The sequence below is a fragment of the Lampetra fluviatilis genome, chromosome 68, assembly GCF_964198595.1.
Source record: "Lampetra fluviatilis chromosome 68, kcLamFluv1.1, whole genome shotgun sequence".
In the NCBI taxonomy this organism is placed as follows: domain Eukaryota; kingdom Metazoa; phylum Chordata; class Hyperoartia; order Petromyzontiformes; family Petromyzontidae; genus Lampetra; species Lampetra fluviatilis.
In genome coordinates this window covers 6,105,720-6,123,400 of record NC_136342.1, presented here as the reverse complement: position 1 = coordinate 6,123,400, position 17,681 = coordinate 6,105,720, and the positions used below count along the sequence as shown (strand labels likewise).

The window sequence follows — 17,681 nt, the reverse complement described above, 5'->3', positions numbered from 1 at the left end:
AAGATCTGGACACAGTCCCATCAGTGAGCTCCATCGGCAGCCAAGACTGCGTTGGTTGGGTCACGTAGCCTACTTGCCCAGCCACCGCATGCCCAAGCAGCTTCTATTTGGCCAGATAGAGGGGGCTAAATAGCCACAGCACGGGTTAGAGAAGAGGTGGGTGCGATGTGGTACTGGAGGATGTGGAGCTGATTCAACTTGCCGATGACTGGTGTCAATTATTCTTTGGTTCCTTCGGTTAAGTCACATATGAAGATAAAATAATAAATTAAATAATAGCATACTATGACGTTTCGATTGCAACACAAGCAATCATCATCAGGTATTAAAGAAATAGTAACAAAAATCTAACCAGAAAACTATAGACAGACACACAAGCAGACAGACATCACACAGACACACAGAGAGAGAACACGTATCGGCAGAAAGAGAGAGGTCGTTTCTGTGACGAGGCCTTAAATATAGAGAGGGGGGCGGGGGCGGAGAGAGGGAGGGGGCAGAGAAAAAATTAGCATGTCAATGAGTGGATGACGACGTGGTACGGTAAGCAAGACGACGAAGTGGTACGGTACGCAAATACGTAATCAACCGGGCTATGCGTTAATTGTGTGTTGACCGACTCTCTGTGTTGCTTTACATTACATTTCGATATTTTACTAGGTTAGTTTATTTTAGTGTGTCTTTCTCCTAATTTTCAAGCTTGCGTACCATACCACGTCGTCGTCTTGCTTACCGTACCACGTCGTCGTCCACTCATTGACATGCTAATTTTTTCTCTGCCCCCTCCCTCTCTCCGCCCCCGCCCCCTCTCTATATTTAAGGCCTCGTCACAGAAACGACCTCTCTCTTTCTGCCGATACGTGTTCTCTCTCTGTGTGTCTGTGTGATGTCCGTCTGCTTGTGTGTCTGTCTATAGTTTTCTGGTTAGATTTTTGTTGCTATTTCTTTTATACCTGATGATGATTGCTTGTGTTGCAATCGAAACGTCGTAGTATGCTATTATTTAATTTATTATTTTATCTTTATACGTGACTTAACCGAAAGAACCAAAGAATAATTCCTGCAGTCACGAAAGCTCCAAAATTGAGATTGACTGGTGTCAACATTGGCATCTTTGGAGGAGGCTCACAAAGAATGCTGCTGGGCAGTTTGCCATACTCCAACAGCAACCAAGGTCAGAGGAGCGATGCTCGGAATGTGTAGAATGCAAGTTGACACAGTGGGGAGTAGAGATGGTGCATCTGCCAAGTCACCTCGGTCACCCCATAATACCAGCGTTTGTTCCTTGCCCTCCTGCCAGTAAGGCTTTCACAATTCACATGGCCTCAAAATAGACCCAGCTTCAATCAAGCGCTGTGATAACGTGACCACCACTTAGTGGTGCATGGCATTTGCTGTTGTAAATGTATGCGCTACACCCTGTTATCTATGGGTTTCCTCCGGGTTCTCCGGTTTCCTCGCATCGCTGCAAAGTAAAAACTCAATGGAACTTGTATTGGCAAAAAATATTCCAATGCTGAAATATCACCAGCATATTATTCAACTGGGTTTAGACATAGCAACATCGTCCCCTATTAAAAGGTGTAATAACATATATCTAGTGGTGGTGTTGACGCGCGCCGACAGTGATAGATCACGGGGCGGCGCGGGGTGCGTGGTTGTGCGCGCTGACACAAGGTGGGAAATAGGATCGTGGGCAGCGCGCAGTGATTGGTCAACTGGGGTGGGTGCTCTCAGCGACGTCCGCATGAAGGACTATAAAGGGGGACGCGTGGGAGCACTCGGGGAGTTGATAACCAGTTGAAGATCGAAGACGGAGTTGAAGAGGTAGGGCCCTGAGACCCCTAGTCCCGCTGTCCTTGCAAGGGCCGGGACCCTGTGTGGCTCGGAGGCGAGACTGTGGGACCCGTGGTCTGACGTCCATGTGGGACGAGGCTGTGGGACCCAGAGTCGAGACGGACACCCCAGCCGGGTGGGTTCCGAGAAGCTACGGGGCGTAAGAGCCCGTGTGGGTGTAGCCAGGGGAACCCCGTGGGTTAAGGCTGCAGTTAGCCACCCGTGTAATATAAGTTGGTGTTAATAACGAGTTTGCTACCCGTAAGGTCGTCTCCCGCCAAGTTACTACATTACATATACAAGCAGTACTCATTCCATCCGCCTTTTGGATTTACAGACCAATATGACCAAGCAGCATGGACCGGATTCGACTTTCTGGGTATCATTGGCAGTCAGGATTCACCAGATGTTATTGGCAAGAGCACTACAGATAACTATTCATGAAAAAAATCAATGCGGAAAATAACTCTGCGTTGTGTTGATGTGATGATCAGCACCCTGGACTCCAGCGCGTTGCTGATTCTGTTTCCTAGCATGACAGTTGAAGTAATGGGCGCGTTTCATAAATCCCTGCAGGCCCCAGAGCGATACATCCGGTGACGACCTAGAGGAGGCCTTCGTCCAGCAGCCTCTAAATTACTCACTATTTTATTCCCAAATGATTCATATAATTACGCTTGTTAATTAAACTGTTTTATTTGACCAGGTAAGGTCCACTGAGCTGTGCAGCTCTTTTTCAAGGCGACCTGGCAATCACAAATTACAGTTCTACGAAGTGGCTTATCATCACGTGGAAATGTATAGCAGCCATTTGGCTGCTATACATTCTCTAAACGCACGTTGATTCTAAATGTAGAAAATAAAAACCGAAGTAACCGAAGAAAAATCCACGATACCACGGGGAGAACATGCAAACTCTAAATATACAGCAGCAGGCATCAGGGTCGAATTCGAACCCACACCCTCCTGCATACCATAAAAGCCTTGCAGAGTCTCAAGACTTTCAGGAGGCTCCTGCCACGTACGCATGTCAGAGTAGGGGGGCAATGCTGATGTCATCCTCCCAATTGAGTAATTTTCAGGTAATCTTTCGGCACTGGGATGTTTAGCCAAACACCAGTAACAATACATTATTTACTTTTCAATATTTGCATGAGAGGAAACCAGAGCTCGGAGGAAACCCATACAAACAAGGAGGAAAACATTAAATCTCCACACAGCAAGGAAGAAAATCCAAGCCCCTTCTTGGCGCCACGGTGGCGAGGCGATGTTAACTACCTCGCCTGGTCGCGTGGATTTGTGTCCAGGTCCTCCGGTTTTTCCCTCCACAGTTGAAAACATGCATTTAAGAGTATTCGGCTGATATAAATTTCCACGAGATAAGCCACTTCGTTGAGCTATCATTTGTGATAGCCAGGTCCTTGCCTGGTAAAATAAGAGAAAAATTGTTTAGTTTTTCAGTTAACACTCCACAGCCACCCTGCTGCCCACTGGGAACCTAGTTCAGTGTGAACATCGGCACTGGGGAGACAAAGGCAGCTGGGCATGGTTCTGGCTACGCTACATCTTATGAATTGTGCCAACCTTAATAGGTGCTCGCTAATGGTACTTCATCGCCATATATATAAAAGGCAAAGTTGTGATTATGTGTCTGTTCAAAATGTTTGGCGTACTTCCCGACATGCAACAAACTTGAAATTTACCATGTGCGTACTTTCCAGACTGTACACCATGCAAAAATTATAAAAACACTTATTTTTTGGGGGGGGAGCTCAATAATGCATATATTTTTTGCACGGCAAGTGAGCTGTGATGTCAAATCTGTCACGTGACCCACACATGTGGAAGCGTAACGCATTGTAGTGTAGTGATTAGCACGCCGCGCTACGAACCCGGCGACCCGAGTTCGATTCCTGCTCACGGCCACCACCGGTGACGATTATTATAACCAGTCCTGGGCCTCCCCTAGGTCGACTCAGCCTCAAACGAGTAACTGGTCTGCTGTGTGAACATCGCCACTGGGGGGACAAAGGCGGCCGTGCGTGGTGAATCCAAGTCCCGGGCAAAGCCGGGTAGCAAAGCTAGATTAATAATAAAGGCAAATTCTGTTCAAACACGGGTGTGTAAACTAACACAGGAGCGTTGTTCTCCAAGTCGGTATAATTTTTTTTATCAAGGCTCATGCGAGGCATTCGTTACAAGCCCTGGCACCAATGGCATGTCGGGGAGACGCTCCCAAAAGCCCCGGGTGGTGCTGGAACGCAGCAGAATCATCATTCCGCAATGCCAACGTCGGCGGTTGTCTGTGGTGATTGTGTCGGTGAAGCGGGTGATGGTAGCGAGCACTGACCCTAATATTGAACCCTAAGACATGCACTTGACCCATCTACTCTACTTAAACGGGAACGAGAGGCTTACTTTGGATCCATCGGCTATCACCAGTCCCAACAGATTAACATTGGAACTAAAGACTTGTGCTCCGAACCCATAGGTGAATATTAGACCCCTTACACTTAACACCAGACCCATAAACTAACGTTAAATTCAGAAGCGTACTTATTTTAACCTTTAGGGTCTCATCAGCAGTTATGGTTGTTTGGCAATATTTACCATATTTCTTTGGAAATAAGTGTACCAAATTTGTCCCCGGTGTCAATAACATTGTACAAATCCGGTCACTTGCACACTCGCCTGCCGGATTATAAGGCACGCATATCCGTAAAACTGTGCTTAAACTATTTATAATTATTCCAACTTGGCTTACTTAGGCTGGAAAGCCTGACCAGTCCCAACTCTTTCTCTTAAGGGTCCTACGTTTTTGGTGGGTGGGGCACAATGCTGCTGTGTGTAATCCCAATTGAGTAATTTGCAGGTACATTTTCAGCACTGGAGGTTTGTTACATTGTGTGTTTCCTAGCTATGGTAGAACACTCAACAACCCAGAGGAAACCCATACATAGAACAGGTGGGAAGAAAAAAACTTGCAAATAGCTGCGCAAGAAAGGCACCCGAGTCAGGAACCGAACCCAGGCGCCTTTTTTCTCGTTTAACACGTCGTAGGCTTTCGTGACCAGTATTATCCATAAGAAGTTTTTTTGGGTTCAATCGCGTAAATATAAATGTCGTTAATCTCACCACCACCACAGCCAATTAGTAAGGTCTGTCACGTAAACAAAACGTGCCAATTTGTTACTAGTTCGGTTGTGTGTTGGAGAGTAAATTAATTACAACATTTGCCATGCGAATATCGTGACGTTTCACAGGTAATTACAACAACCGGCCTCATCAGGCGACAGCCAGAGTTGTGGAGAAATCCTCCTCCTGTTTCAGATCTTAAATACCACTGCACCACCCTGCCACCCATATACAGGGGGAAATATGCATCTTGTAATCAATCCGGAGATTACGAAATATAATTTTAAAAATTTCCCCGAACGCAATCTTTTCACTCAATAGAAGACATCCTCGGTCTGTGTTTAACATTTTTTATTTTTATTTAAGAGCACAGCGATTTAAAAAAAAAATCGGGCTGAGACAGCAAGTGATGGAATAAACTCTGTTCAAAGAACGAGAACTTCTTTTTAAATGGGCACAAACAAACATTAACCCAATCTTAATTTTAGAACTTTCGTGACTGCAGGAATTATTATTTGTTTCTTTCGGTTAAGTCACGTCTAAAGATAAAATAATAAATTAAATTAAATAATAGAATATAGAAAACATTAACCCAGGCTTCCATTTTCCAAATTCGCAAATGATATACAGTAATCCCTCGCCACTTCGCGGTTCAAGTTTCGCGGCCTCAGTGCATCGCGGATTTTTCGAACTGATTTAAAGGCCTCATTATACCTGTGCAGTAACACCATCATCATCATCATTCATCATCACATTCATCGAACTGCACAGGTCTGTCATCGTCGTCATTGTCATCGTCATTGTCATTACTGGAGTCAAGTCTCAAGATACTACTGTCATTGGTGAGTGTAGAACACCATAATACGTATCGTATGAGAGAGAGAGAGTGAATTTATAATATTAAGGTTTTATAATTAAATAGATTTAAGTAAAATATATATATAAAGTATAAATATACATATTTTAAACATTCTGGTACCCACACACACATATACGGAAATTCCTAGGGGGCCAATCCTACTTCGTGGATTTTCACCTATCACGAGGGGTTCCGGTCCCCATTAACCGCGATAAACGAGGGATCACTGTAAAGCAATTGTCTAGATTGTCAGAGGCAAAAAAGTTTTCTTTGCTGGTTTAAATGCCTAATTTAAGTTGATGCTTTTCACAAACGTCTTCTCTTCCAACAGGCAAATGCTAATGCTTGTTACGCATTTACAAATGCATTTTTAGATGCCGAGTGCCATTTTCCAAAACCAAACCTGGCACAGTTCATTCGACTGCTAAGTTTACCACGCCAGGTATTGCTAAGAGAATTTCAAGGTGGAGCTGAAGTTGACATGAGACGTGGAATTTGTCGGCGAAAATTAAATCCTGGGTGAAACTCGCAAAACACCAAAAAAAATGGAATGGAGTCGGTTTCTCTGTCGATGGATTGGACACGCAAGCAACCAACGATCTCTCATACAGTGGGGACCACTCACCGTGCAACACTAAGCCCTCTAAATCTTCCCGTGGGCAGCAGCCTCATTAGAACTGAGGGGGGGGGGGGGGATTTGAAGGCTCTGAGTGAGAGGGAAGAATGAAAGGACCATGTGGCAAAGCAGCCTCTTCTGTAACACTGGATTTTTTTGGCGAGTTTTGAGCAAAATAAATTATGAATGATTATACGGTTGTGGGAGTTTCATGTTACAGGCTCTGCCCAATCATCAGTAGGGTGAGAGGGATGGAGGCGCACTGGGGCTGCGGGGGACATGCATGACCCCAGTTTTCGAGTTAGGGCTACATTATAAAAGTCGGGGCTTTAGATGGTTGGTTGGGTCACCTCATCGGCTGGATGCGAATGACAGCTCGTCAGTATCCTGACAGAATCCCCTAAGTGGTCAAGGTGTCTATGTATTGGGCAGTCGTTTATTAAAACTTGCTTATGCAGGAAAAGCCTCACCGAGTTTCACTTTTAGGGGTGGGTCCTGCCAATTGTTTATAACGGGGGGGGGGGTGGGGGGGGTTGATTGCTATGTGCAATTCCAATTTAATACAGGCTCTGCCCAACCGGCAATGGAGGATTCCTCCACAAATCTGGCTGTCGCCTGATGATGCCGGTTGTAATTATTGGCAAAACGTCATACTCAGATTGTAAATGTTGTGGACTTACTCTACAACACCGGTTGGTGCTGTACTAGTAACGAATTGGCATGTTCTGTTAACATGACAAACCTTACTAATTGGCTGTGTCGGGTGGTGGCGGGTTTAACAACACATTTATATTTACGCGATCTAACCCAAAAAAACTAGTATTATGGATATTGGTCACGAAAGCCTACTACGTGTTAATCCAATTGAATAAGTTGAGGTTAATTGAACCATGACATTGGCCACACAATGGCTTGCTCTTGCTAGCGACGTCACGGGATCTTTAACGTCCGCTGCGAAGCAGACGGCGCGTTGACACATTGTTTTTATGATTGTCACATCCGCTGGAAACGAGCAGGGCGGCTGGTGGTTTTTAAACCGTGAACCTCTGCACCAAACGCGCTGCCGGCGTGCCACGTCACCACCCAGGAAACCCTGGGTGAGGATGCTCGCCGCTTGGCCTAAGTGAGTGGGGTGTTGCGTGCGACTGGAGCGTGCGTGCGAGTGTGCATCACCACTCTTGTGTGTGTGTGGGGATTAAAACCACCTGGGATGTTTCTCTATCAAGTCAAGGCTTTAACAACACAATAATGTGCACTGTGTGCATAATAAGCTCTTAGACTTAACTAAGCTATCAGGTGAGCTAGTGGGTGACAGATTCAGTTATTAAGCAGGTGGGTGAGAGTGGGTGATGGTGAATGTACACACACACACACCTACTACATATACTAGGTGTGTGTGTGTACATATGCCAGCCGTGCGTACGTATGCCAGCCGCGTGTACGTATGCCAGCAGTGCGTACGTATGCTAGGTGTGTGTACGTATGCTAGGTGCGTGTACGTATGCTAGGTATGAGTGCTGGCAGCCATGTGGGTGGTGTTGAGCGCTGGCCTTGGCTGCGTCGTCGCCGTCATCCCTCTCAGGCGGCCTCCTCCTCGCCCTCCTCCTCGAACTCTCCCTCCTCCTCGGCCGTGGCGTCCTGGTATTGCTGGTACTCGGAGACAAGGTCGTTCATGTTGCTCTCCGCCTCGGTGAACTCCATCTCGTCCATGCCCTCGCCCGTGTACCAGTGCAGGAAGGCCTTGCGGCGGAACATGGCCGTGAACTGCTCGGAGATTCGCTTGAACAGCTCCTGCACACGCAAAGGGGGGGGGGGCGCAGGGATACATGGGGATACAGGAGACACGGGGAGAGACATTAAGACAGACACAGTGAGGCATGGCGATACACCTCAAGGAAGCCTTACAAGATGGATTTTCAGGAGGGCCCTGCCAAGTTTTTGCAGTAGGAGGCGATGTCACGATTTATTCATTTACAGGTAATATTTCAGCACTGGGATGTTTGGCCGATACCAGTTACATTGCATTTTTTTTTTAATATGGGAAAAAAATAGATGAACCAAAAGGAAACGCGTGCAAAACAGTGGGAGAATGTTGTCCCATACGGGAATCAAACCCAACAGTGACAACACTACACCACCCTGTTACCCTCCCCTTCTCTACTCTCCCTTGCTGCTCTCCTCTCACCCCCCCTGGTCCCCCCTCTCGTCATCCTCCCTCGTCCCCCCACCTCGTCCCCCCACCTCGTCCCCCTCCTCCCCGCCTTCTCACCTGGATGGCCGTGCTGTTGCCGATGAAGGTGGCGGACATCTTGAGGCCCCGGGGTGGGATGTCGCACACGGCCGTCTTCACGTTGTTGGGGATCCACTCGACGAAATAGCTGCTGTTCTTGTTCTGCACGTTCAGCATCTGCTCGTCCACCTCCTTCATGGACATGCGGCCGCGGAAGATGGCGGCCACCGTAAGGTAGCGACCGTGCCGCGGGTCGCACGCCGCCATCATGTTTTTGGCGTCGAACATCTGCTGGGTGAGCTCGGGCACGGTGAGTGCGCGGTATTGCTGCGAGCCGCGGCTGGTGAGCGGCGCGAAGCCCGGCATGAAGAAGTGCAGGCGCGGGAAGGGCACCATGTTGACGGCGAGCTTGCGCAGGTCGGCGTTGAGCTGGCCCGGGAAGCGCAGGCAGGTGGTGACACCGCTCATGGTGGCCGACACCAGGTGGTTGAGGTCGCCGTACGTGGGCGTCGTGAGTTTGAGGGTGCGGAAGCAGATGTCGTAGAGCGCCTCGTTATCGATGCAGTATGTCTCGTCCGTGTTCTCCACCAGCTGGTGCACCGACAGTGTCGCGTTGTACGGCTCCACCACCGTGTCCGACACCTGCGCGGGAGGAGTAGGAGATTAAGGGGATGAGCGAGCGGCTTGGTGAGGGTCCGGGTAAGTGGACAAGTCTATGGATGCGGGAGCTCTCGGCCTGGGAGCCATAGGCAGTGTTCGTGCTCGTGTGTAAAGTCGAGCATCAGGGCCACTTCTGTAGTCTCCTCATCCTCCATCTACTCCCCTGTTGCCCCTCACCTTGACAGAACACTACGCTCAACATGCTTATCATGTGGCCAGGGTGATTACCAGTGTTGTCATCATGGTTAGTACTATAGTACTAGTAGTCTCACCTTGGGAGAGGGCACCACACTGAAGGTGTTCATGATGCGGTCGGGGTACTCCTCGCGGATCTTGCTGATGAGCAGGGTGCCCATGCCCGAGCCGGTGCCGCCACCCAGCGAGTGCGTCAGCTGGAAGCCCTGCAGGCAGTCGCAGCTCTCCGCCTCCTTGCGCACCACGTCCAGCACCGAGTCCACCAACTCTGCGCCTTCCGTGTAGTGGCCCTTGGCCCAGTTGTTACCCGCACCGCTCTGGCCTAGGATGGTCAGCGATAACGTATAGGACAGACAAGGTGTCAGTGAAACAGGCAGTCAAGCAGGGAGGGAGCTAGACAGGGAGGCAGAGAGGGATACAGAGACAGGCAGAGACAGACAATATGCAGACATGCAGATAGTTGGGAAGGGTGAGAAAGATGAACAGATGAGAGAGGGTGGATTTCCTGGAGAAATCCGATGAGCCATGAAGCTCTTTTCACAGATGTTCAGGAGGCGTTAGACTAACGATAAGTCCAATATAATATCTACGTCTCAAAGTTTTAGCGTGTGTGATCCTAATTGAGCAATATGTAGGTACATTTTCAGCATTGGGATATTTGGCCAAAGCCATTATCATTGTGTTTTTTTCATATTTTGGCTATGAAAGATAACCGGACACACACTGAGACAGATACACATTCGTAGAAATACACATGCACACAAAGATCCCCCTATATAGCCGTAAGAGACTGTTGGGGAAATTGCTGGTAGCGAACACACACACACTTATGCATATACACAGACATGCTCACTCACCAAAGACGAAGTTGTCTGGCCTGAAGATCTGTCCGAAGGGGCCGGACCTCACCGAGTCCATCGTCCCAGGCTCAAGATCCACAAGGATGGCGCGAGGCACATACTTTCCCCCTGCACGAGAAAGAGAGACACAAAAACGAAACTATAGACTAAACAATTTTTTATTTTACCAGGTGAGGCCCACTGAGCTATGTAGCTCTTTTTCAGAAGTGACCTGACTGTGGCTTACCCCGTGGAAATTTAGAGTAGCAGCCAAATACTCGAAGCACATGATTCTAAACGTGGAGTGAAAAACTAGAGGACCCGGAGAGAAATCCACGTGACCGTGGCCAGAGAGACACGCAAACTCCAAATAAACAGCAGGTGTCAGGGTCTGGATCGAACTCACGACCTACTGTATACCAGGCGAGGTAGTTAACATCTCGCCACCACGGCACAAGATGGGGTTCTTCTCAACAGTGGCACAACAAGTCGTGGTCTCCTATTCCAGCATGATCCATCAACCCCCCCCCCCACCTCCAAGCCAATGCCTGGCTTAAAGTGAAGAATTTTACCGCGGCTATTGCACCTGGTCAATTAGCTGAGTTGTAATTGTTATTATTATTCTACTTGTTTACCCAGAAAAGCCACAATGCGTCTCAAAACTATTTTAGGAGGATCCTGCCGAGTAGGGGGCGATGTTGCTGCTGTGTTTAATCCCAATTGATCAATTTGAGAATTAGGACGTTAGGTCAATACCAGTGACATTGTATGGGATCTTTTTGCCTCAGGAGAAAACCAGGGAACCCGGAGCAAACCTACGCAGAACACGGGGAAGACATACAAACTCCATGTAGAAAGGCAACCAAGTCGGGAATGTCTGTATCCTGAACTTATTTTGCACCATACGTAGCCAACGGTGCTAATCGGAGGTGTGGCGTAAGGACAACAAACTAAGCACAAAAAGCTCTAAAAAAATGAGTTTTCAATCGAGTACAGTGGGGTAATGTATAGTACAGTATATCGTAGTGTACAGTGTAGTGTGTGTAGTGTATAGTGTAGTATGTTGAACTTCTTTCGCACTGTACGTACCTAACCATGCTAATTGGGGGTGTGGCGTATAGACAACCAACTAAACCCAAAAAACTTTTTAAAGAAATTAGTTTGTCAATCTAGATGATTTAAAAGTGCCATAGCTCCCAGTGGCTTCCTAATATCGGAAGGAAGAGCGGCCGTCACCACTGTACTGCCACCCCTACCATCCTGTACAGTGGAGATTTCAACAGAACCAAGGCCATAGTGAGAGCAGACGGACCGAGCACTAATCCGGATTACAGCCAAGGCACCTGCTGTGCCTTGGCTATGCGTGGAATCTTGTGCAAGTGGCAGGCTGCAGGAGATGATACAGCAAGTAGGCAGCTGACAAGTCTAAAATGTGGGTCTGTAGGAGGGAACTGCAGGGAACATTGCTATGTGGATGCTGTTTACTCAGAAACCTACTTGCTCATAATAGAGGTGGTTGGGTTAGAGCACGTAAACAATTGTTCTCAGTGCCCTAAGAACAATTGTTTAAGGGCACTTTATAAATTACTAGCAGGAAGTACCCGGCGTTGCCCGGGGGAAAAATATATTTAAAACTTCTCAAAACTTAAAAACATAACACATACAAATGAAAAGAAAACTTTGATCATTATCTCATTAATTAAAATTAAAATAAAACCCAACGCGCGGTGGAAAAAAATACTAACGCTCGCGTGCCAAGATTGGATTCTTTAAATCGCGCAAAGGTATTGAAGGTTGGAGATTTCTTTAGAATCGGCCTATTTCCGTATAATCGATACCACAAACGCTCACCAGATATCGATTCTCGCCAGTCCTGTATGCGGGTTAACGCCACACACTTCATGGTCATTTACCCCCCCTCCCCCAAAAATACAAAAGTTAATTTTTATACTTTTTGCATTGTGTAGTCTGGAAGCTACCCACATGCCAAATTTCAAGTTTGTTGCATGTCGGGAAGTATGCTAAACATTTCGAACAGACACATATATTCACAAATTTCCCTTTTACATATATAGATAAATAAGCGCACAACTTTATCGACGATGAACGTTTGAGAGAGAGAACAAGGCGATTCGGTGTTGATTCCCAGAATCTATTCGGTGTTGATTCCCAGAATCGACTTGGCCCCCACCGACACGACTTTGCCATTTGTTTCGCGATGTTTTGCGACGACGACAATTTCCCATTATCCCCACATACGCTATCATATCATACTCTTATATAAGAACGCAACTTTATCTGTGATGAACGCTGCACTCCGTCGTTTTCATGCAGGGGGAGCTGCAAACCTACGCGCCCCCTGCATGAACGACGGAGGCACAGGGACAGACGTTCGATTACATTGAAATTGATCTGCAGACGGCGGTCTTCTCGCATGGCCAGCTCTGTCGCCTCATCTCGATCCCGTAATTCCAAACAGGTGAAAGTCCACATCGAACCGAACCCCCAGCAAGGCCATCTAATTAACGATGAGAGAAAATTCACACGAAATGTCGTTTTCAATTAAGTATTCCAGATGTAAAATGATAAGCTTTTAATGAAGAAATACAATTATCGAATTCAAAACATAATACAATTCAAAGATGTTTCATTTTAAAACTTCAAAACGCAGCATCGGGTGCTTGCGTGAATGCATCATTCAAGTGCAATTTTTTTCGTGACTTTCCTGGCCGAAGGCCGTAAATGGTTATACATGCGTTGTTAAACCCGCCACCACCCAACACAGCCAATTAGTAAGGTTGTCACAAAACCCACAATATTTACCATCGCCTGTAATTACAACCAGCCTCATCAGGCGCCTGAGTTGATGAACTAGTAACTAATTGGCATGTTTTGTTTACGTGACAAACCTTACTAATTGGCTGTGACAGGTGATGGCGGGTTTAACGAGACACTTATATTCACGTGATCTAACCTAAAACACCTCTCTTATGGATATTGGTCGCGAAATCCTACGTGTTCAACTAACCTACTTGCTGTACTGCTATATACTGCGGTCAATATGTATTTGCCAGGGCTAAGAAGTCATCCCTCACCTCATGGCAAAACTGCCACTCCCATCTCCCAATGATCCATCAACCACAACCTCCAGATTAAAGATAATACAAGAAAATACAAAGCACAGCTTTGCCGAATGAAGGCTTCCCCCACTCTTGCTGGTGAAGGGGATTGTTTGACCATACTTCACTGTGCCGGTCAGTGTAGGTTGGTTAAAGGTGGAACCCACCATCTCCTGGCCACAATGCAGCCCAGCAGTATGTCTGGGCATGTATGTACTATTATTATTTTGATTATTCAGGAAACCTTGAGCCAGGAAAGCTCAATAACCTTTTTCAAGAGTTTTACAGTAGGAGAAAAAACATTTTTTGTTTAAGCCCAAATTATTAATTTGTTGGTAAACGTTTGAGCATGAGCATGTTGTGGCCAATAGCAGTTAGACCGTACGTGTTTTATTTGGTATGCGAGGAAACTGGAGAAACCTGAAGGAACCCATGCAGCACAGGAGAAAACACAAACTCCACAGAGAGGCACCCGAGTCAGGAATCGAACATAGGCGTTTTCTTGCTGCGAGGCACGAGCGTACCACCGCTGCGTGGCACCAGCAGGGTTCATGAAGCGCGATTCATTGCTATCGCTACCGTATGAAGACTCACCCGACGCCTCGTTGTAGTAGACATTGATCCTCTCCAGCTGGAGGTCGCTGTCCCCATGGTACGTGCCCGTGGGGTCAATCCCGTGCTCGTCGCTGATCACCTCCCAGAACTATGCGACAGGGCAGAGGCAAAGGTGGCAACGGGCACCATCAGGAAAGGCACAAAACGCTTCGTATCACGAGTGGCCCATGAATAAATTTGATATTGGTGCAATCGTTCCTGAAAGCGCAACGCTATCACGAAGATATGTGCTCTTGTTTCGCATAGTGCGAGCATGTGGATGTTGAACTTCTTTCGCATCGTACGCAGCCAACCATGCTAATCAGAGGTGTAGGGGAAGGACAACAAACTACACACAGCAACATCGCACAGGCAATGTTACTCTGTGAAATTCCACTTGAGGAATTTTCAGGGAATTTTTCAGCATTGTTTTTTTTTTCAGCTATGGGAAGAAACCCATTCAGAGGGGGGAGAACATAAACTCCTCTCACACTCTCTCGCAAACACTCACACATTCACATACCACACACTGTAGTATGGGGGGGGGACCGTGCAAACGGAGAAGGAACTCCGCTGCGAGGAGCAAATGCTACCACAGCACTTGCCTGCAGCCCCCTTAAAGGTGAGCGTGGCCACGAGCTCACTGGAGAGCTCCTGCCACACATTTTACCACAAGAGCAGAGCGCTGCCCCCTTCCCACCGCTCCCCCTTTAATCTGAGCTGCAGGATCTAATCACCCCTCAGCAAGTGCCGAGTGGATGTCCTGGAAAAAACGCAGGGTGGCCTGGGGATGGGCGATACGGACCGTGGCTGTGGGTAGTTGCTGCATCCGCTGCAACATGGCCATTTAGCTGCTCACGCGCATTCATCACAATAAGCATCTTGTCCTTCATGAATACACTCTGCGCCAACTACTCAGAGGATGACACAGCAACATTGGCCCCTACTGGGAGACAAATGCCCCACTTTTGCATCACCTTATGCCACGTTGTGGCAAGGATTGCCACTCAAGGATTGGCCTACTAAGTCATTCTAGGCAAGGTAAAACCTACAGCTGACCTCGTAAGGCGTAAAAGAAATTCTCTCGAGACACAAAGGCCTATGTGTGTATGCCACGCAGGGACAGCTGTCAGTGGAGGTGTCCTTTCCAGTGTTTGAGATGTGATGCGAGTCGCACGTCGCGGGAAAAGTACTCCGAGATGCCGTGGTGTAAAAAGGGGGCAGCCCTATCAACAACAATTGATGACTGATCCACTGCTGTGTCATCCAGCAGTGCATTAATTTGTTTCCATCCAGGGAAAAGGCCGCCCCAGGGCATGAAAACTCTGCGTCGATGAGATGATGCAATTAACATTGCAATGAAACCAAATCAAACTTTGCTTCTCTTCCTGGTGAGCGTACCACAGGATGATTTATTATAATTCTGCTCACCTACCCAGGAATGATTAACGGGGTCTCAAGTCTTCTTCAGGAGGATCTTGCCATATTTTTCGCAGCAGGGGGGGGCGATGTTGCTGCTGTGTGACCCCAAATTACTAATTTGTAGGTAATTTTTTATTTGAAGCTTTCGTGACTGCAGGGACCCATACTCTTTGGTTCTTTCGGTAAAGTCACGTAGGTAGAAATTGTTTTACGCGACTTTAACAAAAGAACCAAAGAGTATGTGTTGTCTATATTTATTTAAAGTTGCGCATTTTGATGTGATGTCACATTTCTCACCCCCCCCCCCTCGTCACACATCGTCACAAATGTCTGACCCCCCCCCCAGGCGCGTGACGTAATTTATGGACGACCCATATACGAAAAAAAGGACCGTACTGTTACCGAACTGCCTTGCCACCCTTGCCGCTCGGTGACCCAGAGATGGCACCCGGCCCACGGCGGGAAGGCTCGAGGGGAGTAGAGGGGAGTAGTGGGGGGGTTTAGTGGGGGGGGTGAATGTGAAGTGGGGGGTGGAACGGGGGGCGGAGAGGGAGGAAAGTGGTGGGGGCGAAGCGAGGAGGGGGGTGAAGCAGTGGGATGCAGCGGGGGGGGGGGGCGGTGAAGGGGAGGGGTGAAGCGGGGGAGGGGGGGATGAAGGGGGGCTAGGGTGGATGAAGGGGGGGGATGGATGAAGGAGGGGGGATGAAGGGGGGGGGATGAAGGGGGGGGGGGTTAAGGGGTGGGGGGGATCTCCCGCCACCGCCCGCGCTCTGCCGCCGCCGTGCTCACTGCAGCACGGGGCCGCATCTCGCTCCCTATTGGCTCGCTGGAATCTGGGCACTGCCAGTCATATTCTTTGGTTCTTTCTGTTAAGTCACGTAGATAAAAAAAACAATTCACGTGATTATTTTTGTTACGATTATTTGTAATTTCGCATAATTTAATGATAGAAACTTGACCGGGTTTTGGTCGAGTTCGTGTTTTTTTTACGATCTTCATGGACACTTGGGAGGCCGAATTCCGAGACTTAACAAATAATCGCTTGACTCATTGGTGTGACTTTCTAAGCAGGTAAAAAGCGAACAAACGCTTCCGATACACCCTGGTCGAAAAAGACCGTGACTTTTATTTTTAGCAGGTGATTAAAATATAAATTCGGTAGCAATGAGCAGTCAACACCAAGCCTTCAATTCGACCCGTTTCCAGATTTTAATTCAGCATTATTCGCTGTTAAATGCTGTACCGGCGTAAACTGTATCGGCTTCATTTGGCAAAATTACGATTCCTCGAGTCGTTGCAATACCGCGTTACTTGCTGGCACTGGATGGTGTTATTTATACCGCTTTGCCATCTATGTCCAGCCTTATGAATCACTTTTCATCTTAGCACGTGCATAATTGCGTTTTTTTTTTAAACACAAATTTACGTGCTGAAAATGTAGTTTATACAATGCGCTTATTGTCAACGACGTTACACACACGACGCCTCTCGCATCTCAGTTTAATCTCTCGGGTTAAATAAAAGACGTACGGAAGACATTTACGTTCCCTGACAGAGGTTCAGAATGCAAAGCTCCATCCACACTTTTAATTCTCACACAACGAAGCAGCAACAGCGGTATTAATATGTGCGCAAAATGCCGTTTTGAAAACAACGGTTACTAACCTTCGCCCCGATCTGGTTGCCGCACTGGCCAGCTTGCAGGTGCACAATCTCGCGCATTTTTGTGAGTAACTTAACTTAAAGTAATGCTTGGAATTAGTCAAAGTTGTTTGACCCTTCAGCGGCACCTCACAAATCTCTTGCACTGGCGGGCAGTGGGGAGCCCGCCACCTCATTATATAAGGACCCCATCACCGGAATCCCCGCGACCCCATTGGTTAAAGAAAAACTACTGTGACGTGACCGTCGATCGCCACGCTCCCATTGGGCGAGGCTCGCCGCGCTCGCCCTCCCACCCTGTGAAATCAAAAACGCCAAGGGGGAAAATATTTGCTCGTCCCAATGCGCGCGACACCCAACACCCATCAAATATTGCCCCAAGGGCGGTTAGACGATAACAAATGTCATTCGAGAGGCTCGTCCAGGGAGGGGGGATGTTTACGCGTTGCCTTGGTGAGCGTTGCTAGGGGATTATCGTTGGGGGGGGGGCAGTGGGGGGGACGCCAATAAATGA

At 47.7% G+C, this 17,681-nt stretch overlaps 1 protein-coding gene across 3 annotated transcripts in view; it reads right to left on the bottom strand.

Annotated features, from left to right (window-relative positions):
• LOC144952550 (tubulin beta-4B chain) overlaps positions 1-17,311 on the bottom strand; it is a 41,737-nt gene extending 24,426 nt beyond the window's left edge. For 2 of the 3 annotated variants that reach the window (XM_078883004.1, XM_078883003.1), the window contains exons 1-6: positions 17,171-17,311; positions 14,084-14,192; positions 10,389-10,499; positions 9,609-9,853; positions 8,716-9,318; positions 7,997-8,237 (exon numbers count right to left, since the gene is read on the bottom strand). In XM_078883004.1, coding sequence (XP_078739130.1) covers positions 8,025-8,237; positions 8,716-9,318; positions 9,609-9,853; positions 10,389-10,499; positions 14,084-14,192; positions 17,171-17,227 — 1,338 coding nt within the window. In that variant the 5' untranslated portion in view covers positions 17,228-17,311 and the 3' untranslated portion in view covers positions 7,997-8,024. Of the gene's footprint in view, positions 1-6,959; positions 8,238-8,715; positions 9,319-9,608; positions 9,854-10,388; positions 10,500-14,083; positions 14,193-17,170 lie in introns of those variants that run through there. The other variant, XM_078883002.1, reaches the window with a different exon arrangement.
• Between the last annotated feature and the right edge of the window lie 370 nt (positions 17,312-17,681).